The sequence below is a fragment of the Petaurus breviceps genome, unplaced genomic scaffold (assembly GCF_028583685.1).
Source record: "Petaurus breviceps papuanus isolate PSGF00001 unplaced genomic scaffold, PetGlider_PUasm1.0 90617, whole genome shotgun sequence".
In the NCBI taxonomy this organism is placed as follows: Eukaryota; Metazoa; Chordata; class Mammalia; order Diprotodontia; family Petauridae; genus Petaurus; species Petaurus breviceps.
In genome coordinates this window covers 3,595,210-3,619,854 of record NW_027187287.1, presented here as the reverse complement: position 1 = coordinate 3,619,854, position 24,645 = coordinate 3,595,210, and the positions used below count along the sequence as shown (strand labels likewise).

The following is a 24,645-nucleotide window of genomic DNA, read 5'->3' as shown; positions in this document are numbered from 1 at the left end:
TGCATCTGTGAAATTAGTTCACTGTTGTCTCCTGACACACAAGCAGTAAAAATGAACAAAAATCACATCAGGAGGAAAGTGCCTGTGACACAGAAAAGGAACTATTAAAAGACTTCTCACAAAGCGCAAGGGAGAGCTGTAGCAGGATCAAGCTGTTCTAACAGTTTAGGAGAGAAGGGATTAAGTATGTGGAGTCAATGTCTCTTCCCACTCTCACACGTTGTGTCACTTTGTCAAAGAGCTCTAAAACTTTACCACCTCTTCTTGCTAAGCAGCTGGTAGAAGGCAGCAGAAGGAATCAAGGAAGATCTCATTTTTTGGAGAAAGCAGAGTTGAGATAGGGCTGAGAAAGTACAAACCAAATGGAAACCACACTAGTGTCATTAACACAGTTGTCATGGCCACCACACTTGGGTATTTGTAAGGCAAAGTCAAGGGGACTGAAAAGACTGTGGCTGTAAATACCACCACTTGTATCCCTGAACAAAGAACAGCCCAGGCATGTCTTTCCATCATCTAATTTCAAAAATTCCAAGTCAACCAATCCAGATGGGCAACTAAAAAGGCAACTCCTTGCTCATCTTTCCTGCTTACTAAGTAGAAGTGCAACTGTTTTCTAATCCTATTGGAAGAAAGGGGACTAGTTGCACAAGGGCACAAATAAAGTTCATTACACAATACTGCACAATGAAGTGGGGGGAAGGGTGGGGAGAGAAAATGAAGGTAGTAACATTCAAGTAAAGAGCTGAAAAATATTACAAAATCTTAATCCTACCCATGAGACCCTCAAGGGTGCTATCAAACACCAAGATAAATTGCCTAATTAGCTTTTTTTAAAAAATGGGTAATTGCTTTCATGAGCTTTCACAGGAGGCTTAGCAACCTTTTAACATACATTCTCACTGTATGTAATACCAGAACATTTCTGAAAGGGGTTTTATACCCTCCCGAAGAGCCACTGATAGTAAACCTCCAGCAATATAGTCAGGGTCCATAATGTGCACTTGGGTGTCATTAGAGAAAACACTATTCAGAGTTTGCTGGTCAATACGTGTTCACATAAAAGGGCAATGTTCTAATATTCATAATCCCAGAGCCCATAGGGCAGGGTTTTAATGAAAGTCTGTACAGTTTTGGCCCCTGCAACATCAAAGAGACCAATAAAACTCCTCTCACATGCTGACAGGCCAAAGTCAGATGGTGAACACAAAATAGTTAAAGGCCCAGCACAGTTCCAAGATTTGCTTCAACAAGGCAACCCATCAATTAAAGGGGGAGAAGGGGAAGAAAAATTGAGAACACGCTAAAAACAAACTGCATGTGGCTCAGAGAAGAGCCATGTGTTTTTGTTAAAGCCTCCTGCAAGAAATCAAAACCAGATGTTGGCCAGTGGAGGACACCCAGGTGAGCCCAGGGCAGGCTCATGTCCCGCACATGCTTTGAATGGCAGGATGCAGCTGCTGATGAGTGCAGAGAGCCACAAGCAGTAGCCTTTCACAAAATGAGGGGAGTGCAAGGAGAAGAGGATGTTGATTAATGTAGGGTAACTCATTACCGGGTAGGCCTGTCACATGCTGAAATGGAGGGAATGGGGAAATGCCAAAGTTCTGCCCATACTGTATAGGAAAAACCCAGGTTACTTCTTCAAAAAGGCTAGAGGGGACCCAGCATACAGGGTTTCACATAATACAAAGTAGCCCTTTTGTAGTTGGCAAAGCTGTGAAGACTGGTCTTGGGTTTCAGAGTCATTACTTATATTTCTTTCCCTTAGTCCATACTATTCTTCCTGCTGACTCTTCCACAGTCAGAGTTGGCACCTGTTTTGGTGCCCTGAGTCCTAAACAGATCTAGTGCCCCTAAGTGGTTAAATAGGGCCACTCTTACCCCCTACTAGATAGGAATAGCCAAAATGAGCCATTAGATTGGGAAGCCATGCTGACTTGGGCAGTGCAATCAAATGAGGCAAAATGAAGCATCTTTAAGCATTTCTAATAGTTTCACAGTGGCTCCCAAAGGAGGGAGCTTCCCTTGTGGGGGACTGTTTTCTCATATGGAATTTTTATGAGGTGTTAATACTGGTGAGAGTACACTTTTCAAATACAGGGATGTTAATTAGGGGAAAGGAAGAGGACAACAAATCCAAGGATTTGCTGTCCTCTGAATTCTGTCTATGTTTTAATCAAGTACTTTCCTCAGCATTTCAACCAAGTTAAAATTACCATACATGCTTCTGCCTAGTCTTCAGGACAGTATTTACTAACTGTCTTGCCTACCATCTTTGACAAGACTTTTTATTTTGTCAATTACAGAAGGTGGGGAGACTCGAGGTCCTACAAGGAACAGATGTGATTTAGCCATTACCACTCAAAGTGAGCTAATATTCAAGAGCAGTGGATTACACTCCTCCCAGGCCAACCACACAGAGGGCGTGATTAAGGGACTGAGGGCTGAGCGGATTTAAAGCAGAGCGGCTGTGTCTCTTTGCAGGGGAGGTGTGCGCGCTGGACATGCATGGGTGCACCATTAACGTGAATTTATAAAGCCCTATTATTGTCAGGGACAGAAGACCCAGACATGAATGTTATCGCAGACAGCACCGACCTACCAGCGATTGCCCCTGACAGGCGCTCAAAGCAGCTCTGTAGGAACATGTCCAGAGACTGAGAGAGTATAATCTCTTGCATAAAACCTTTCTTTTTATTCTCTCCCCCACCAATCTATGTTAAATATTCCAAGGCCTCAAAGAACCCTCCAAATAAATAAACCTATAAACACACTCAGTTTAAGCCACTACTACACATGGAAAATCAGATTTTTTTAAACCCCTCCCCCTCAACCCCAGGACACAGCCATGGAGGAGGCCAGAAAAGGGGTCAGATAGCACCTGCTAGAGATGGCCTTGCAAAGGCGGCCTTCAGCCATGTAAGGGAGTTAGAATTCTATCAAGAGTCCTAGTAAACAAATAATAAATAATGTGAAACAGTAAACAGAGCTGAGGCATAATCACAAGCTTTGTTGAGACTAAAACTGGCTCAAAATTTATATCCTGAAAATAAAAAAAAAGCTGCACCCATAAATTTACATACCTTTTAGTGCACTGAATGGCTTGTTATTGAAATCTTGTCCGATATGCTGGCAGAAGTGTCAGAGCAGTCCTATTTTGGCTCTTTACGTTCATACAGGTGGCCAGAACAGTGCTATCTCTAGTCTCAGCCTGACAAAGCTTCCTTTATTAGCAAGAATTGCACTTGTCCCAAACTCTTCCACTGGGAGCAATCACAAAGCCTCCCCTCTTCCTCCAAAAACCAATGGCAGCAGGCAAAGCAAATGAAATTCTTGGGACAAACCCCAAGACATATCTCTGAAAGTGACACCTATACTTACTAAGATAGCAGGATTGCTCCCAAGACACAGTCACTGCAAATACTACAAAGGTTCCACCCAAAGTACAACAAGGATGGTATAGAATAATTTGGGAGCAGGGGAAAAAAACAACTAAGTTATACATACCTGATATTTTGGCAGAATCTGAATCCATCAGATTTTTTACTTCTCCAAGATGACCAGCAGCTTCTATCTTTTCAACTTTCACAGGGGTCTCTTCACTCACAGACAGGGTAGTATATGTACTAATCAAGAGAATCCCCAAGCTTATCCATAGAATGAACTATAGAATATAAAGAACACATGACAGCCAATGAACAAATGTACATGCTCTGAAAGGTCTAAAGCCAACATCTTTACTTTTGGCAGCTTGAGATCTCTTGAGCTCGAGGGAAGCTTTTTCTGTGATGGGGGAAGGTTAGATTTGGATTGTGCATATGTGTGCATATGTGTGTATTTTAAAAACAAGGAAAGGTTGTTTAAAAAAAAAGTTAATACATTACTAAAACAGAGAGGGGAGAAAATGGATGTGTGTGCAGAGACCTATCTGCCTCCCCTAAGAAGCAGAACTGCCAAATGACTGGCTGCTGCTCCAAATGAAAAATTATCTGAAGAAAAAGACCACTGGATAGACCATTGGCTAACAATACTGACAGTTAAGGAGATTTAATTCAACAATTATGTGTTATTTTTTACCTAATCATTATAATTTTCATTAGAAGAGTCTCTTGCTAAACCTGGTCTGCATGTCAACAATGCAGATTCAGTCAGGAATCGTCAGCCGAACTTATCAAAGCCAGATTTAGAGATGGGAGAGAAAAGGGGAAAGAAGAATGAGACCAAGAACTTGGCCAGAGCCTCTCCTCCTTGCTCCCTTCACAAGGAGATGGGAGTAAAGGGTAGGTATTGGGAACAGGTACAAAGAAAAGACAGGAGGGCAGTGGTGTATGAAATGAAAAATGCCTCACTGACTCCTAGAGATCAATACAAATCTGCCAAGCCTCAAGTAGAGAGAGGACTTTCAGAGTTACCTGGTGAACCTTCCAACATCATCTAAGAAATCAAGCACCTCTTAACTCCTTCAGCAAGAAGTGAGATTCTCAAGGTTACACCCAAATTCACATAACTCTTTCATGCCCACCATATCCTATCAACCCCAAGACACTATAGGCTTATATATATAAGACTTTGTAGCGGTAACTATTCTGGTACAAGTCATCAGAGCGAGGACACCAAGACTAGGAGGCAAGCTGTCTACTAATAACATGATGTGATTTAACTCAATGCATCCAATTCTGAAGTCCAACCTTGGTCTTAACACCATTCTAGAGCTGACATAAGTAAGGACGAGGCAATGCACCCATCCTGGAGAAAAAAAACAAAACAAAACACACAGAAGGCTGGCTAATAAAGCAAGTGAACAGAGCATCCGCCAGAAGAGAACAGTGTTGGGTGTGGGCCCCTTTCAAAACAACAAATCTCTCCCACTCCCAGACTCCTCTTTTCACAGTATTTATGCTTAGGCTAGTGTGTCAAGTTGTGCCAATCTCTGCTGTCAGCACAGCTGAGCTTTAAGGTACCAGTGATTTTTTAGTCACTTCCCTGAGCATTTTGCCATGAAACTATAATTAATTGTTAACTTGTTCTGATTCACTATTTCTGAAGGCTTATGAAACTGGACATTAAGGCTGCCCTCATTAACTTGACAAAACAAAGACTCATACTATGGGAATAAATATCCCCTTTGCTACTCTATTCAACCACCTTCAGACTTCCTCAAATTTTACAAGACACACAGAACTCCTATCCTCTTCATACTGTTTATGCTCTACTAGCATATGGCACTATAGCATACTACCTCTGCACTTAAAGGTCTAGACCACATCTGGTTCCCTTTCATCGGAGAAGTTTGTAGCTCCTGGTTCCAAAATGCTGCAAATGAATGGTCAGTGCTTTCCCCCACAGAATCAAAGGAGATGAGTATCTTTATCCTCACTAAATTTTTACACTAGTCTAGGAGTGGCAGACCTCAAATCTATTTCTTAAAGGCTGGGTTAATCCTTTACAACAATAACTCAGAAAGAACAAATAAATACTTCCAGGATCCCAAACAATCCCAGAATCGGATTTTCATAGGAAAAAAGCACCTCTCATATCTCAAATTTTATGCTTATCAATTTTTTAAAACTCCAAAAAGTCTACTTGGAGTTGTTTTTTTTCCTCTCCCTACCCTTCCAGAAATGGTGAGTTTGTTTCAGTACTCATAGAAGCAAAGAGCTGATAATGCTCCCCAGGGTCCAGGAGAATGCAGGGCAGGCTCTTTCCCTCAGCCACTCGGCCGATGCAGAGCAATGCTGACTTGCAGCACACACAGGAAGCCCAGCTTGGTGCCTTAGGCAGTGACTATCATTTGGCCCAGAAAGCTTCAAGTGACAGAACAATTTCCTAAAGTGAACCTATATGAAGCTGCCCACTTTGCAAGACTCAAAGCCTAAGCTAAATCTGCCCATAAAGGTTGCAGCACTGACAGGTGGGGGTTAAAATCTTCCTAGCCCCAAAAAGCACTTTGATTTTCTTAAAATTCATGAAGCACAAGCGTTTATAAGAGCAAGTAACAGAAATCATAAAAGAACACCTACATCCCTATTAAAGTCATGACTAGAGTACAGTAGAGAAAAATCTACACAATAAAGGAAATTACCAGAAGCATAATACCAATGACCAATGCCATCTAATTTGGATGCCACAAAGATCCCCCTAGTTAATTCCAATTATTTATCCTGCACGGTGGTCATTTACCATTGCCCACTTTCCCTTTAGATCTAAGCTGCTCCAAACACCAAGCTCCACAGCAGAAGAGCAAAAGAGTAAAATGGGACAGAAGAGGTTCTAAGTGGAAGAATTGGAGACTTAATCTAGAAGACCCAGGAGAGTTAGCTGCGTGACAAGAGTTTTAGTTGAGTTGCCTTTAAACCTTGGAAATCCTTTCACTAAGGACCCAGGAGGTCATTATTTTATAGATTCAAAAAAGCAAAGCCACCATTAAAGAGTTAATCTATTTTAAAATTCCTCCACACGTGCAGGTGACTAACCATCAGCGTAATGGAATCAGCATGCATTTAGTATTCACTTAGTCCACAGCAGAAATGACCTCTCTGGAAAGCAACAAAAAAATTTATCTTCCTCATTGGGCTTCCCATAATGCCAACAGGATAATGACAAGATCTTAGTATTAGCACTTAAATGAGAAAGAACTTCTCCTGCTCCCACATCATCAGCAGGTCACAGGAGGAAGACTATTCTAAAATGACAATGGAGAGATGCTGCCTAGGCATCTAGGTAGGTATGAGACTTTGTGAGACTCAGCATCTTTATGTTACTGTGATTTTTCCGTGTGTTCACAATCACCCATGTGCAATGTATGTCTCCCACCAGTGTCAATGGGGCATTCTAAGTATAGTTACTCTCAAACTCTCCTCACCTCCAAACCATCTTATTAGACAGTCCCTAAAATGCTTCTGACACAAAGATAAAGGTATCTGGTTGGTGATTTTATGTTGGCCTATTTTAATATTGTCGTAATTTAATATTTTGGAGACAGACAAGCCAAAAACAACATTTCACCCTCATCTTTGAAAGATGTTATTTCAACACTCAACATTCAGATCTAAAAAAAAAAAATGCACATCAAAATAAAGATTAACTATTTCAGTGCCTGAGGATGCAATATATTTCTACTCTGCTAAGACAAGTGTTCTGTAACGTCTTGGAACCAGTATAACCATAGAAAAATTATAAATAAGAAATAATGACAAAGAATGAAGGCGGCAAGCCTGGGTTTCAGGGGCATAAGAGCTAAAACATCTCAGATACATCCACTTACTTTCTAGGGAAGAAATGCTTCACCCTCAAGTTGGACAAGACTCCCGTTATCAGTGAGAAGAACTACATTACTTACTTGTGGGATTCATAAAATTTCACTTCACAATTAATTCCACCTCAGGATGTAAGTATAAAATTAAACACCTTCACTTGAAAAGTGAATTTATTTTTCCAAAACAAAACTACTCTAAAATGATCCCCCATCATAGAAAGGGTGATTTGAAATGGCAGGACTTGCACCAAAAGGCAAGACTAAGGCTGACAAAGCTGATTGCAGAAATCAAGCTCTACTGTAGAAATTAACCCCATAGCTCCACCTCCCTGTAAGAGTTATGCATTTTGTTTACTGAACCTAACATATTTTTATTCAATATGAACTCACCAAGTATGTTCCTCAGTTTAGGATTTCCCATAAGCAGCTTAATATATATATTGCTGGTAAAATGCTGGCCAACAAAAAAATAAGGAGATAAAGTCTGCTTTACAAGAGCAACAAACACGACACCAAATGCTGACCAGCAATAACAGTAACAATTCTGGATTCATTCAAAACTCCACTATTCTGGTTTGAAGCTCTTAAACATCCCTTCCTTGCTCAGTTACCTGATCATCTTTCCAACACACAAAGTCTTAATTAAACCATCCCCTTTGCTTTTTTCAAGCTACAATTCCTAGGTTTTGGCTTGGTGCCAGTCATTGACTGACTAGTTGTCTGTAATAATTAACAATTCATGCTGATCAACTAAAACATCTGGGGATGTGCTATAGCCCCCAATTCTCTTTTTTTCCTTCCCTGGGGAAAAAATGCAGGAGAACCTATAATATTCAACCGGGATACAAAACTAACACAATCATATGATCATGTTACATGAGTTTTTGGTGGTAAAATTTTTTTTATACAAAATTTTAAGAGTCAACATTTGCTTTTAATTTAACTTTCCATTTCATGTTTCATTATGCCTGGGAAAGAATTCAAGAAGTAGGATAGATATAGAGATAGTCCCTAACACCTTTCTAAAAAGTCAGGTGGGGGGCAGCTAGGTGGTGCAGTGGATAGAGCACCGGCCCTGGAGTCAGGAGGACCTGAGTTCAAATCCGGCCTCAGACACTCAACACAAAAATTAGCCGTGTGACCTTGGGCAAGTCACTTAACCCCAATTGCCCTCCAAAAAGCAAAAAAAAAAAAAAGAGAGAGAGAGATACAACAATTTTAGGGGCGGCCAGGTGGCTCAGCGAGTAAGAGCACCAGCTCCAGTGTCGGGATGACCTGGGGATCAAATCTGGGCTCAGATACTTAGCACCACACCCAGAGATAACTAACTGGCCGTGTAACCTTGAGCAAGTTACTTAACCCCGATTGCTTAAATAAATAAAAAAAAAAAGTCAGGTGGTATCTAAGTAAGTATTTATATTTCAGGAAGAGGGAAAGAGCTGAAGGTGATTCAATGACCTGTAAGACGGCTATAGACCTATACAATTTTAAATTACTAAGCATCAACACAAGATTTTCAGTAGTCTCAGAAAACAATGACAAACAAGAGTGGATCGAACAGAATCCGTCTGAACTGAGCCAGGTTTGGCCACAATAACCTGGTTCTAATGCTAGGTTTTGCTAACAGATTTTGAGATTTAACATTTAATTTGTCCTTACAGAAACGGGGCAGAGAAGAAGGGATATCAAGGTAAAAAGAAGACTTAGCAAAGAGGTCAGCTGTTAGCTATGAAGAAAAATGCCAAGGCTTTAAGGATCTTAGTATAAGCTTTGCATTAGAAATGTAACAATAAAAATTTTACATTAAAAAAAAATGTAACTAATTTTCACACCTCTAGCTATATCCCTTGGTTACAATGTTCCAATCATCTGTGCTATTGACTAATCAAGGGCCAGAACTTTGTCATTTTGGTGTCAAGTATACCAATCAGTCAGTCCATAAGCATTTAAGCACCTACTCTGTGCCAAAAGCTGTAATGGGAGCTGGGGATACAAACACAAAGAATAAAAAAATCCCTTCTCTCAAGTAACTTAAATTTGAGTTGGGCATTCAAGTTTGTATAGAATAAATACAAAGAAAATTTAAGGAAGTTAGGGAGAGGGACACCAAGGAAACTGGGAGGGATCAGGAACAGTTTCATGTAGAAAGTGGTGGCTAGGTTACATCTTGAAGGGAGAAGAGGAAATCTCTGAGGCAGAGCTGTGAGGAAGGAGTACATTTCTAGGCATGAGGACTGTTCATACAAATACATGGAGAAGGGAGAGACAGGGTGCCACATACAAGGCCAGTTCAGCTGGGCTGCAGACTGGAGGAAGACAAGGAATATATGAGCCTGAAAAGATAGGTTGGGGCCAGGTTCTGAAAAAAAGTTTATACTTTATTCTAAAGGAAATAGGGAACCATCAGAGTTCACTAGAAAAGGGAGTGACATGGTTAGATATGTTCTAATGGAAAATCATTCCGGCAACTGTGTGGAGAATAGACTATAGTGGAGATAAACTGGAGGCTGGAAGTTAGAAGGCCACTCCAACAATCTAGGTAAGAGGTGATAGAGGCCAGAACTAAGGTACTGGCTGAAGGAGTAGTCAGATGCAAGACTTGCAGATGTAGAAAAAGCAAAATCTGGCAAATAAGTGGATATATGGAATAAGAGAGGAGTAAAGGATAATGCCAAGGTTATGAACATGGGCAGCTGGAATGGTGGTGCCTTCAAAAGAAATAGGGAAGTTTGGAAGAGGGGTAGGTTTAGGAGCAAAGATAGTATGTTCTATTTTGGGCACATCGTAGGAGAGGGTGGTTAACAGTGTCAGATGTGGCAGAAAGGTCAATAGGGATGTAGACTAGGGAAAGATCATCAGGTCTGGCAATTAGGAGATTACTGGTCATTTTTAAGAGAGCAGTTTCAGTTAAGTGATGAGATCAGAAGCCAGTTTACAAAAGGCTGAGGAATGAAAAGAAGTAAAGAGTAAATGTAGAAATCTTTTTCAAGGAATTTGGCTAAGAAAAGGAGGAAAAATATAGGATGATAAGGATAGGGGACATTTGGTTAGAATATATAGTGCCATGGAGTGGGAAGGGGGTAGAGGGAAGGACAGTCAAGATGGTGGAGTTACAGGAAAAACTGCATTGGGCTCCCCTCCACAAACTCCTCCAAACAGAAAATGTACCAGACCAAACCCTGATGGGGAAATGTTGAAAAAGTCACAGTTAGTCACTTGTTCAGCCTACCTGGACAAAAGACAACAGACAGGAAGGGCCATGGACACCAGGTTGTGGCAGCACCACGCTGCACAGAGGGCTACAGCATCCAGGCAACACCAGCACAAGAGGAGGTTCCACACCCACACCGGGCACTGGTAAAAGAACAGGTGAGAACTGGCAGCTCTGTCAGCATTACTCAGTTTCAGGTCACAGATCCAGGGCAGAATGAAATGGGGATTAGCGCATTGAGAAGGGAGGACCTTGACAGTGTAAGGAGAAAGAAGTAAGTTCAGAAGCCAGCAGCAGTGTGGCTCAGAACTCAGGCATAGAGCAAAGTCTCAGTTCTGTCACCTACTTCATCAGTCCACAGACACAACACCTGAACAAAGGGAAGCCTATAATTCTGCTGCTCTGAGCCAACAGAGCTTTCCAGTTGGCCAACAGGGGCTGAGTCCGGTAGCAAGCTACTTTTGCTCAGTCTCAAACCCAGGTCAGGAACTTGCAGAACTCAGAGCAGGGGCAGCAATAAGACTCTGCCATACATCAGACCACTCTGGAAGCAATGAAAGCTTGCAGGTCTCCAAATTGTCCCTGAGACAACTCTCAATACCCTATATTCTAGAAAAGTGGCAGAGCCCAGGCCTAATATTGAGTTGGAAGTCAGGAACTAGGATGGATGAAAGGGCAAATGAAAAAGAACCCACCACAATAAGTGGAAGACATGCTCAAGATACAAATGGAAAAGGAGAATGACCCTGAAACATCTACAAGCAAAGTCTCAGAGAAAAACAGCATGGGAACTAACTCCTAGCATTCCTGGAAGAAATGAAGCAAGCATTAAAAAAAGTTTGAAAATCAGAATGGACCAAATAGAAGCTAATGACTTCAAAAGGCTACAAAATATATTAAAACAAGGCTAAAAGGCTGAAAAATAGAAGAAAATCTAAAGTATCTCATAGCAAGAGCAACTGACCTAGAAAATATATCGAGGGGAAAAAATTAAGAATCATTGAACTATATGAATGTCATGACCAAAAAAAAGAACCTAGATACCATATTTCAAGATATCTAAATGAAAACCACCAAGATCTCTTGGAACCAGAGAGCAAACTGGAAATAGAAAAAAATCCACCAGTCAGTTCCTAAAACAAACCCAAATAAAAACTCCCACAAACATTGGAGTCAAAATCTTGAGTTTTAGATCAAAGAAAAATTATTCCAAATAACTAGCAACTTATTCAAGTACCAAGTAGTCATAGTCAGGATCACACACAATTTAGCAGCCACCACTATAAAGGAGTGGAGAACTTGGAATATGACATCCCATTAGGCAAAGGATATGGTCTTACATTCAACAGTAACTTATCCAGCAAAATTGAGCAATAATGATACAGAGGAAAAAAATGGACCCTTCAATAAAATAGAGGACTTTCAAGCATGAAAAGACCAGACAAGAGTTGTGGATTAACTATGAAAGTCAAACACAGGAATTAAAAAAAAACACAAAATGGTAAACATGAATGAACATAAAGAGTTAAACAAAGATAGACTGCTTATATTCAAATATAGGGAGATATGTGCCCCCTTTGAACTCTTCATCATCAGGGTTCATAGGTGAAGGACAATTAGACAAAGCCCAGGAGTTGTTCTGTTATGTCTTTATGATCTTAAAAGAAGTATAGGGGCGGCCAGGTAGCACAGCGAGTAAGAGCACTGGCTCCAGTGTTGGGATGACCTGGGGACCGAATCTGGGTTCAGACATTTAGCACCACACCCAGAAATAACTGGCCATGTAATCTTGAGCAAGTTACTTAACCCCAATTGCTTTAAAAAAAAGAGAGGAACATTGGCAGGAGTGGGGAGGAGAAGGGCAAGGATGGTTAGGGAAAATTATCTCACATAATCAGGGTACACAAGTAGACATCTATACAAACAAGAAGGAAGGAGGGTGAAGAGCTGACATTTGAACCTTATTCTCATCTAAACTGGTCAAAAGAAGGAAGAACACACACACACAGAGTTGGATACAGAAATATATTTCACTCAACAGGGAAAAAGGAGGAAACGGAGTGAAGGAGGGAAAGAGGAATTAGAGAGGGTGGGGTGATTAAGGGAAGGATTAATCCTAAACAAAATAAACTCTAAGGGTGCACGAAAATATTTATAGCCCTTTTTGAGGTAGCAAAGAATGGGAATCTGAGGGGGTGCCATAAATTGGGGGAATAGATGAACAAGTTATGGCATATAAATTCATATTATATGCCATAAATAAATAAATATAGTATATAAATGGAATATTATTGTGCTGACCTCTCATTAGCATAAGGACCAATGAGGATTCCAGAGGACTAGTAATGAAACAAGATGCCACTTCCTGATAGAGGTGAAGGACTAAGAATTCATAATGAGAAAAATATTTTATTGGACATAGCCAATGCGGCAATTTTTTTGACTTGACTATATGCGTTTGTAATGGATTTGGGTTTTTTTTTTTCTGTTTCAGTGGGGAGGGAGAAAGGGAGAAGAGAGTGGAAAGTGATAAAGTGGGTCTTGGGTTATCAAAAGAAATAAATTTTTTAAAAATATGATGCCATGCTTTCTAGGTATATTCAATTAATATTAATTGATAATCAATATAACCATCCTTTTGCTGGAAACACTATCGAACTATCAAGAAACCAAACTGCTTACTTTCTCCACATGAGTCATCATCCTGTAAGAAATGTTTTTCTTACACCCCACTTACCTCCTGCCAGAGAAATGATAAATTTAAAGTACAGAGAGAAGAGAGAGAGATACATTTGGGGGCATGACCAACAAAGGAATTCATTTTTCTGGGCAACATTTGCTTATGATAAGAGTTTTCTTTTTTTCTTTTTAATGCAATGGGAAAGTGGGTAGTGGGAAAGACAGATTTTTAAATGCATATAAAAATATTTTTCTTTTTTAAATTACATGCATTGTTAAGTTTCTTGACCATGTGACCAACTTTTCAGGTCACATGGAAATCTGTGATGACAGTTCACAACTACTTTGAAGCCAATAGCCTGCTGGCTCATCTTCTTGGGAGGGTAATTCAGTTTTATTACAAAGACTATTGCTGTTGATCCTGAATAATTTTTGATGGGTGTTACCTGTGTCAAGAGCCTGGGTGAAAGCACTGGACTGCTAGAACATAGACAACCCAGACTGATTTGTGAAAATGATGACAAACATCTACTTCTTATGCAAGTCACCACGTATACTACTGAAAAAGGATGAGTAAGTAGATAACCCTTTTCTATCTTTTGATATTAAAAATATCAAAAATTATATTCCACAGGTTGGCTCCACAATAACAGTACTTAAAAGTAATGTTAAGAACCACAGACAAGTACAATGTAAACTGGGGTAAGAGGCTGAAGGCCACTATCTGCTTCAGTCAAAACCCAAGATGATATATCTAATCCAATGAAAAAGATCAAAGGTATGCAGGTACATAAGATATATATCAAAATCACTGAATTCTAGCAAAAAAAACAATAAAAACAGACCTAACCACCTCCCTCTTCTTTTTTTTTTTTTTTTACTTTTTTTAGAAGGCAATTGAAGTTAAGTAACTCACCGAAGGTCACGTAGCTAGTAAGTGTGTCAAGTGTCTGAGGCCGGATTTGAACTCAGGTCCTCCTGACTCCAGGACCGGTGCTCTATTCACTGCACCACCTAGCCACCCCTCTGTCATCTTTCTTAAGAATAAGTCTTCAGCCGTGTGACCTTGGGCAAGTCACTTAACCCCAATTGCCCTCCAAAAAAAAAAAGAATAAAAGTCTTAACAGAATATTAAGACAGCACTATCTTTTCTCCAGCCATATGCATTTATATACACTGTAAGGAGTTGAATCTGGAAGAATAATTAGAAGGTCACTGCAAGAGTAGAGGTGAGAAGAAATAAGAACCTGAACTAAAGTGAGGCTGAGAAAGAAATTAAAGAGATGTTGCGGAGGCAGAAATGGCAATAATGATAACAACAACAACAAGCCTATTTGTATAATCCTTACTATGTGCCAGGCGCTGCCTTACATGTTTTACAAGTATTATCTCTTTTGATAAGAGATTGGGGTATATAAAATTCTGGCTATTCTTAGGGATCATGGTCCAAGAGCAATTTTGCATGGCTAAAAAGTATGTTTTTTTCTGGCACTGTTCAGACAGGTTGAAGTTAACAGGCTGCTGGATTTGTACCAACAGGTTTCTGTTTCCCATTCTGGGGGCATAAAACCTGAGCTCATTGAAATGGAATGGACTGTTGGGAAATACTCCCCATGTAACACCAACACTCCATTTTCTGTTAAGGAGATAAGAAGTAAAGCTTTCCAAAAGCATATCAAGGAGCCTAGTCATAATCATTAAGCAGGAAGACCATCACTACTTCTTCAACTAAGACATTTTCTGTTGTAAAAATAGAGAAGTTAGGGGTGGCCAGGTAGCACAGCAAGTAAGAGCACCGACCCCAGAGTCGGGATGATCCAGGATCAAATCCAGGCTCAGACACTCAGCACCCACCCAAAAATACCTGGCCATGTAACCTTGAGCAAGTTACTTAACCCCAATTGCTTAGGGGCAGCCAGGTGGCTCAGCGAGTAAGAGCACCGGCTCCAGTGTTGGGATGACCTGGGATCGAATCCAGGCTCTGATACTTAGCACCACACCCAGAAATAACTGGCCGTGTAACCTTGAGCAAGTTACTTAACCCCAATTGCTTTGAAAAAAAAATAGAGAAATTAGCCAATTAGCACCACTGACCTGTGAGGAAAGGGCATTCTTATGGATTTTCTTATAAATAAGAGCAGGGCAGATGAAGCAGATGAGACTTCCCATTGTAGCACCAGTAAGGCCTAAGATCGTCTCCACTAGAAACAAGAAAGAGCAATGAATGGATGGGAAAGAGAATAAAAACATGAGGACAATCTTTGAGGAAGTTAAAGATTTTACTAAGTGCTCAAATCAGCAAGTCATCATTTCTTTATCCAATGGCAGCATGCTTAAGTACTGGGCATTATCAGGAAGGCCAAGGTTTTAATCCCCCACTTTGACCCTTTGATCTTTACTACCAGCAAGTCACATCACCTCTTGAAGCTCCAGCTTACAGACCTACAAGTGGTGGGAATGTTCAGATGAAAAATGTGCAGAAAGTACTTTGTAACCATTTGAGGCCTTCATCAAGCCTCCAGAATGCTAGCAGCAGCAGCAAAAGAAGGAGGAGGTGGAGTAAATGACATTCATATAGCATTTTAAGGTTTGCAAAGTACTTTGCTTATGACAATACACTGAGGTGAATACTGTTTAGATATTATTCCCATTTTACAAATAAGGAAAATAAGGCATGGAGAGTTTAAGTGATTTGAAATCATACAACTAATGAAAAACTGGGTTAGGATTCAAATCCATGTCTCTGACTGCAAGATCACTGTAATATGGGGAGACTCTCCAGTTTATGAATCCTTGAAGTAATGGATTGTGGAATCTCTAACTATATGTGATTACTGACATCTAAAATTAGAAATCTCCTCTGATTTAAGTGATGAATAAAACCTATCTGCTTTCATCGAGCAGCATGGGTTGAGAGCTTGTCCCCCAAGCCAAGTCCATACCACAGTGATCCTTTGTGCTAGTGCCCAGGATCAGGATTAGACATCCAACTTCAGTCTTTTGCATACACAGGATGTTTTTCCAGTGTCTGACAAGCAAAAAGACTTTTTTTTATTGCTTACCAGGGTCTAGGCAACAAGTAGTATGCTTTGCTTAAAGCCAAGTTTTTACTCTAGGAACAAATTTCTGAAATATTATAAGGCACTGGTGAGGACTGATCTACTTTCTAGCAATTCATCTTATAAACAACTTTCATAGAGAAATCTTTTGCACTGGGAATCTCTGGCCCGATAATCCTAAGTACCCCTGTTTTGAAGCATGTTTGCTGCTTTTATTAACATGCTAGGTTTTTATATTTCCTTGTTCACCAAAGTGAACAACTTAGGGGCTTCCAACTACTTTCTGTATGGAATAATAGAGAAAGGTATTGAAAAACTAGATATTTTTGGTGCAAAACTCTAAAGCTTTTGTGCAGTAGGTCACACAAAGCAGAAGTTAGTGCCTAAAACTTCACAGGCTAGAATATCTAAAGAATAAAGGAAAAGTGGAAAGAAAACTGGCAGGACACCATATCAACTGGCCTTTCCATCTTACCATTTGGTATCATGATTCCACCAACCATGGTTCCAAACACGATTCCAAGAGTGAGAGCTTTAAACCGAAGAGGGGGCATATAACCTCCAGCCGCAAAGGTACCATCTTTTTGCTACATGAAAGAAAATCAAAACACACTAAGTTCTGAAATTGCTGCTTTCCCCTATGACTCTCCTGTACAATTACTCAAAGGGTCCTGCTCCACACACCAGACAGGACTCAAAGTGGGGCTGAAATGGTGATTTCATCTGCTGATAATCTACGTAGGTAAACGTTAACAGCTCAATTAGATTTGGTTGAATAATCTTAATGTGAGACTGCAACTTGAACTTACAAAATGGCAAAAAGCTGCTATTTCAGATCCTGTATGGAACATAAACTTCACAAATTCTTTTTGAAATATTTAGGGCAAATCCCTCCATTTTCTTTTTTGCTTTCAAGATCACGGCAAGGAGAAAAATAGGAGAGTAAAGCATGAATGCTCTATTATTGGACAGGAAGCAGCATGACTCCAGAGGAGTACCCCTAATATCTCAGGCTGAGTTAGCCAAGTTAAAGCTAGCAGGTGGAATATCACCTGTACCAACTTATCTATAAAGACTCTTAAGAGAAGCCTGACAGAAAACATTCAATGGTAAGCTCCAGGGTGAACCAAAGGCAAGAAGTATAACATAGGCAGAACATTCAAATCAAAAACCTCTTATTCCCACCTCCAGGAAGTACCTCTAATTTGTCTTTTTTTCTCAGGGTTTAGACAAACAAGAAATGTAAGTCCACTGGAAAGCAGACAACTCACAGGCATAAGGCAGGAAACCTTAAACAGCTCGTGTGAATTTTCTAAGCAAGGAGTACTTGTTCTACTGAGTACCTCCAACAAAAGCTGGAAAAAATTTCCCAAATTTAGAATTATTTAATATTTAGGAAAATAAACCTTTGGCACATGCCAAAAAAGGGCCAGGTCTAAATTCCAGAATTTATGTATTACCCCAAAATGGTAACTTTCCTATCACTTTATATTTTGTATCATTTTCATTTCAAATGGTGAATTTTTCTTGTAAATAGAACTAAGGTAAAAATTTATGTGGAACGGTGAAAAAGCTACAAACCCAAAGGAATGCAGACATCTAGCCAGGCTTCTGACTGTGGGAAAATGTCTACTGTAGTACGTCTTGCCTTTCTCCTAGCTAATGTTTCTCCTACCCCAGTGACTTTAATCATGTATTACTTTAAAACTAGGTGCTTGAATGGCTAATGGAAGAGAAGTAAATCATCTACTAAGTGCCAGGTTCAACACATAGAAAGTAAAAAGAGAAGTTTAAAGCACTGCTTTGAATCCCAACAGAACAGCTTCTGGAATTCTTTTATGTTCTATAAGGATGTTAAGCAATTAAAACTATTAAAGATTTACCATCTATATAGACCACCTATGCTTTTACAAATCCAAAATTATACAAAAGCTATTTTGTTACTCAAGAATATTCAGTGAGTGCCACAAAGTAGTAAACCATAATCACAACCCTATGAACTTGTGACTTAAACTAAGATAAAAGAAAAAATTCAATTTAATAGCAGTTAAAATAGGGACAGGTACTGAGCCTATGACTTCAATGATAACAGCAAACTCCCAGGTGAGGAAATGCTTTTGACTATTGCAGGTCAGCACCTTCTCTGCAACCTAGAGACTTAGAGAGTTGCTTAGGCAATGCTTCTTAAACCGTGGGTCTCCACAGTTTAAGAATTGCTGAAGAAATCAAGAGTAGAAAAAGTTGAAGAAGCCCTAGCTTAGAGCACTACAAGGTTAAGTGACTTACCCAGGATGACACAGTCAGGATGTGTCAGGGATGAGAGAAGTAATAAGGGAGGAGACCTTTAGAAGAGAGAAGGGACACATCAAAGGGCCATGGATCCTCTATGACTTCCTTCCTTCCCACAGAAGTGAAAGAACAACCATTCCTTTGGTTACAGTTACTCTAAGTGCTCTCCATCAGTCAAACCACATATGCAAACTAACAAAGGTCCAGGGCTTCAGTAAAATTAGCTTAGGCTTCAGGGGAAAAAATCAGCCTTTAGGTCAAAATGAATGTAAGAGAAAATCCTAAATTGAATCCATACTCTTTAGGCTACTAAAGCATGTGGAAAGGCTGTTTATTTTTTATATGACCCTACAAAGCTATACTGAATCACTTTCCAATAGGTACAGCAGAATGCAACAACAAGGATTGATGGTAGGATATTTCCAGAGCAATGCTCTCTACAGATTGGGGCAATAATACTACAACAACATAGAGTAAAAGCTCAATTAATCAAAGTGCTTGTGGAATGGGGTTTTCCAATTAAATAAATTTTCCGTATAACTCAGGGTCACAACCAGTAGACCTTTTGAATTTCAACCCATTACTGAAAATCTTTCTAAAACGTTCCCATCCCCTTTCCTGCCTCAGTAAACACTGAACATAACTTTAACCTTCCTTTGCTGGTTCAGGATCTTATATTGTCTCAGGCTTCTCATTCTGACTCATCACTTGAATAGTACTAAAGATGCAAAAGATATTGGGGAAAAGGCTGACTCTCTCCTAACCCTAAGACATTATCCTATAAGTTGCTTTTTCCTAACATACTCCTAATATCAGCTTGTTTTTTATGTCATTTGTCTCCTTCCAAAAGTCAAATGTAGGACAAAAGGTAGAATCACAGAATTGAAAAAGACCTCACAGGTCATTTAATTCACCCCTTACTCAATTCATGAATCCCTTTCTCTACCCAATGACAGGTAATCTATCTAACCCCAGCTTAAAGACTTCTGGTAATGCCAAACTCATTATCCCCCAAGGCACGAATTCCAAGTCAAGGCAGTTGGGGCAATTCTACTTACTAGGAAGTTTTTCCATATCCTGGACTAAAATCTGTTTTACTGTAACTCCAACCCATTAGTTCTAGTTGTACCCTTAGAGCCAAGCAAAAAGACCCTAATTTCTCTTCAACAGATTTCCACAAGATTATAAACTCCATGAGGGCCATCTCCACCAACACCTAGCATAATGCTCTGCACATAATAGGCACTTATTATTTGTTAAAATTAATTCCACATGACTACCCCCAACATTTGAATATTGTTATTACATCCTTTTTTTCAGGTTAAATATACCAAATTCCTGTTAAAAATGCTAAATATCAACTTAACAAAGGCTGTACTATATTAACAAAATTTCTACCTAAGAAAACATTAAACGGTTGAAAGAGATCAAGATTAATATCATGAAAATAACTCCAATTTTTTTTTCTAGAACCAGTTATAAAGCAATCTTACCTGCTGCTCAAAGAGAAGAGTGTTCAACGCTTGTCTGCAAGGTAGAATCATCATGGGAAACCCAACAGCCACTGACATCATGAATCCCACTCGAATCATTTCAGTCACCAGATTGGAAGGGAAATTCATTAACACATTGCCAGCAATACTTTCTGTGAAGCTAACATAGCCAAAAAATCCTACCTGTCCAAATGGAAGAGAAATGACAGGTAGGAAGATAGTTCTTATCAACATGGAACCTAATGCAGAATGGCAAATAAGAGTAGCAAGCCCAGTACCCTGATCCTATGTGATGGTTCTCCTTTCAAAAAGGCTATCACTGGTGAGTAAGAGTACCGGCCCCAGAGTCGGGAGACCTGGGATCGGTTCCGGGATCAGATACTTACCCACACAAAAATAACTGGCCATGTAACCTGGAGCAAGTTACGTAACCACAATTGCTTTAAAAAAAAAAAAGGCCATCACTGTATGCAGCTCCTTAAGGCAAGTAGTGGTATATTCAATATTATTCAGTCTTACACTTTAGTAAATTAGTAAATTTAGTAAATCTTTTCTGAAGAGAGAAAATTGGCCAAGACAAAACCAAAGATAGCAGAATGATGTGTGTAACAACTAAAATAATATAAATGAAAATACTAAAAGAAAATTGAAATTAAATTAAATTTTATGGGCCATAGCTTCCTTCCAAATGCAACAGAGGCAAAAAATGTCTAAAGCTCCCAATTTAGGAGGACCTGTATGAAATGATGCAGTGTGAAGTGATCAAGAGAATCATTTATACAATGACTGAAACACTGAAGGAAAACACCAGTGTAAGAATTATGACTATACATTCTTTAGAAGAGATGAGGGACTGGAGGTACAGAATGAGACATGTATCTTGAGACATGGCACAATATGTGTATCTGTTTTTTGTGACTAAGTTACAAAGAAGGGTTTATTTGGGGGGAGGAGGAGAGTTAAGGGAGAATTAGGAGAAAGTGGTGGGGACAGCAGCAATGTGACTAAAAATAAAGCATCAATAAATCATTTAAAAAATAAACAGGGGAGCAGAAGGAAGTTCAGAAAAGGATACACACAAGTAGAGTAATGCAGAATTATCATATTAAATGTGAAATATGCAAAAAAAATTTAAGTTACACACAATGGAGAGTAAGCTTCACATGTAGTCAGTTTTATCTATTCTTCATACATGGAAATGTTAATATTTATGTTTTGTCAACTTTATGAAAATAAAAAAATTTTTTTTAATTCTATGCAAACCGTAAAGCACTCTAACTATACTTCACTTTCCCTAAAGAATTGGCCCACCTTTTCTTTTCTGATCACATATTTCCTATATGGAGAATTTCATGCCACTTACTACACACAATATCCAATATGCCACAGCCTAGTAACACCCATCACATATTGCCCTTTGGGTCACCCACAATTTTGTTTCTTTGGGGATAGTGATGGTCCCATGATCTGTAACCAATTAGCAACACAAGAAGAATACTAATGTAAAAACAATAAGGTTTTGTATTATGGAGCAGCATATAAGATTTTTGAAAACCTTTCTTAATTTCTCAGCTACATTCAGCCCTCTCTCTTCCTCCTCTTAAAAAACTTACCATGTGGAAGTTTCCTGCATGTTTTATTTTAGTTAAAAGACAGGTACAATTGAGAAAAGTCAATAAAACATTTTTTAAAATAAAAAAAATATATCTTTTAAAATTTTTTTAAAAAGGTCAAGTCACTGGACATCAGTTCCAGTAATAAGGACTGGAAAAGAGATATCTATTCACTGTGTTCAAAAATACCAAACTCTGAGTTTGCCTATATGGCAACCCTCCTTTAAGCAAAGATCTTTAAAGCAGGGGTTCTCAAAACAGGAGGTCTATAAACTTGTTTTGTTGCTTTATACTATCTTGATAACTAATTGTATTTCAATACAACTAGTTTCCTTTGTAATCTAGGCATTTTATTCACGTGTTTAAAAACATTATTCTAAGAAAGGGTCCAGAGGCTTCAAGAGTCTGCAATGGTGGGATGGGAGTGAGCGGTCCATGACTCAAAAAAGAAAGAACTACTTTTTTAAAGGCAGTCTCATAGTATTTTTAGGACACAGACAATATCCTCTGGAATGAGTAAAAATAAATAACATTCATACTCTCTGACCCGGAGATTCTATTGTTAGGTACATACTCCAAAAAGGTCAATGACAAGAAGAAAAGCCCTACATGTACCAAAATATATATAACAGCACCTTTTGCAATAGTAAAAAGTTGGAAACAAAGTAGATCAATGATGTCAAACAACCAGAAATCAATCTCTGTGAACCCACATTAATTTAGAAAAACACAAATTAACATTATCTACACTGTATTTTTATTTATTTTGCTAAAGTTTATTTCCCAATTACATTTTAATCTGAATCAGGTAGCACGGGGGTTGGGCAGCTAGGTGGCACAGTAATTAGAATGCTGGGCCTGGAGTTACGAAAACTATCCTCCTGAGTTCAAATCTAGCCTCAGACACTATTAGTCATGTGACCCTAAACAAATCACGTAACCTTGTTTGCCTCAATTTTCTTATTTGTAAAATGAGCTGAAAAAGGAAATGGAAAAACATTTCAGTATCTTTTCCAAGAAAACTTCAAATGGGGTCACAGAGTCAGAAACAACTGAAATGACCAAACAATAAAAGCACTGAAGAGTTTTGTAGCCAGGAGTCTGTCACCTCTGAAGCAGATGACCATTGATTTGAAAATGGCTTAACAGGGGCGGCCAGGTGGTGCAGTGAGTAAGAGCGCCGGCCCCAGAGTTGGGAGACCTGGGATCAAATCCGGGCTCAGATACTTAGCACTACATCCAGAAATAACTGGCCGTGTAACCTTGAGCAAGTTACTTAACGCCAATTGCTTTAAACAAAAAAAAAAATGGCTAAACAAATTGTGGTTCATGAATGTAATGTAATATCACTGTGTTGTAAGAAATGATGAATAAGATAAATACAGAGAAACACAGGAAGAATTATATGCACTGATACAATGTGAAGTAACCAGAACAAGGAAAACAGTATGCCCAATTATAACGTAAATCAAAAGAATGATAAAGTAATCAAAACTGTATGCTGTGAAATTATGAACCAGCATGACTCATAAAGATGAGACATAAGGGGCGGCTAGGTGGCACAGTGAATAGAGCACTGGCCTGAGAGTCAGGAGGACCTGAGTTCAAATCCTGCCTCAGACACTTGACACACTTACTAGCCATGTGACTTTGGGCAAGTCACTTAACCCCAATTGCCCTGCAAAAAAAAAAAAAAAGATGAGACATAAGAAAATACCTTTCCCTTTATCTTTGCAAAGGTGGGAAACCATGAATATAGAACACTACACCATCAGTTTTGCTGAACTTTTTTTCTTCCTCTTTTTAAACTATTATACGATATGACTCTCTGGGAGGGAGTAGGTAAAAACACATAGTGGGAGATATAGGTGATATAAAAACAAAAGACAATTTATTTTTTTAAAATGATCATGTGTTACTTTTATATGTCTGTACTTCTTTGATATGCCCATAGAGAAAGGTATTGTGGAAAGAGATACAAAACGGAGAAAACAGAAGCATAAAGGGTCCTTACCGTAATGTAAAAGGTGGTGACCACATTAAGCGATGAAGCAAATATGGAGCTCATTATTTTAACTGACGGTTCATCTAGGCTGTCATAGGTAGGCAAAACCTGGCTACATAAAAATATGCAAAGGACAATGTATTTCAGAAAGTAAAGTTACAAATAAAAACATGCTCCCAACTTAGACTAGAAATTTCTAACACCCTCCCCTCATTAAAAAAAAAAATCACTGTGCCAGTATTTGTAGGATAGATACCAAGAGATTTCATAATACTATCAATTTTAAGTGAAGTAAACATATCTCTTTAAAACCCTTTCTCCCGCTGAATAATATACATGACACAAACATTTCAAAAGTACTGAAAAATGATAAGTCATTTGTTTCACTGAAATATTAGTGTAACTGCTCCAGTGTGCATAGGGGAGATTACTGTTCTTGGAGCTCTCCATGCTGATAATTAAAGTCATGTTTTGTATATACTGAGTGATAGCAGGATGCTATTGGAAAAAAAAAGTAAAGTCAAACAAAACTCAAAATATAAGTATTTTTTCATATTTTAGTCCAATTCATAAGAAACCTAAGGGACTCTGACAAATATTTTTGAGGCTTGTAACATTCTTTAAATATAACAGGGGAACAGAGAGTACACATTTTAGCAACTTATCTTTTTCCTATACTATTATCAGATACATTTCAATTCTGGTTCAATTATAAGAGACTGCTAAGTTAGGTGAAAGATACTAGTTAGGAAATATAACCTACATACAGTACCTGAGGAAGCGTGTTTCCTTGACATATATTTTTGTAGTCCATAAATCTTTGGTCCCCTTTTTAGGGGAACTGGATAGATAAAGTCTGAAGAAGTATGGTGTATGTGTGTAGGGCATGCAATGGTTTCTAGTGGTATAATGGTAGTGCCATAAAAGTTTCTGATAGTGGGCTATGAGAGGTAAAAGTTTAGGAGGAGAAATGGAGTTGGGTAAGAGTAGATATGTATCTGCAAATACAAGTTGAGTTTAGGCAAAAAATTCTAACTT

The 24,645-nt window shown here is 38.9% G+C and overlaps 1 protein-coding gene across 3 annotated transcripts in view; it reads right to left on the bottom strand.

Moving 5' to 3' along the window:
* The window catches only part of SLC38A10 (solute carrier family 38 member 10), a 74,055-nt gene that overhangs the window by 21,891 nt on the left and 27,519 nt on the right, over window positions 1-24,645 (bottom strand). For 2 of the 3 annotated variants that reach the window (XM_069064095.1, XM_069064094.1), the window contains 5 exons: window positions 23,617-23,719; window positions 19,990-20,172; window positions 16,683-16,794; window positions 15,243-15,349; window positions 3,511-3,667 (listed from right to left, as the gene is read on the bottom strand). In XM_069064095.1, the coding sequence (XP_068920196.1) occupies window positions 3,511-3,667; window positions 15,243-15,349; window positions 16,683-16,794; window positions 19,990-20,172; window positions 23,617-23,719 (662 nt within the window). The remainder of the gene's footprint in view (window positions 1-3,510; window positions 3,668-15,242; window positions 15,350-16,682; window positions 16,795-19,989; window positions 20,173-23,616; window positions 23,720-24,645) is intronic. The other variant, XM_069064096.1, reaches the window with a different exon arrangement.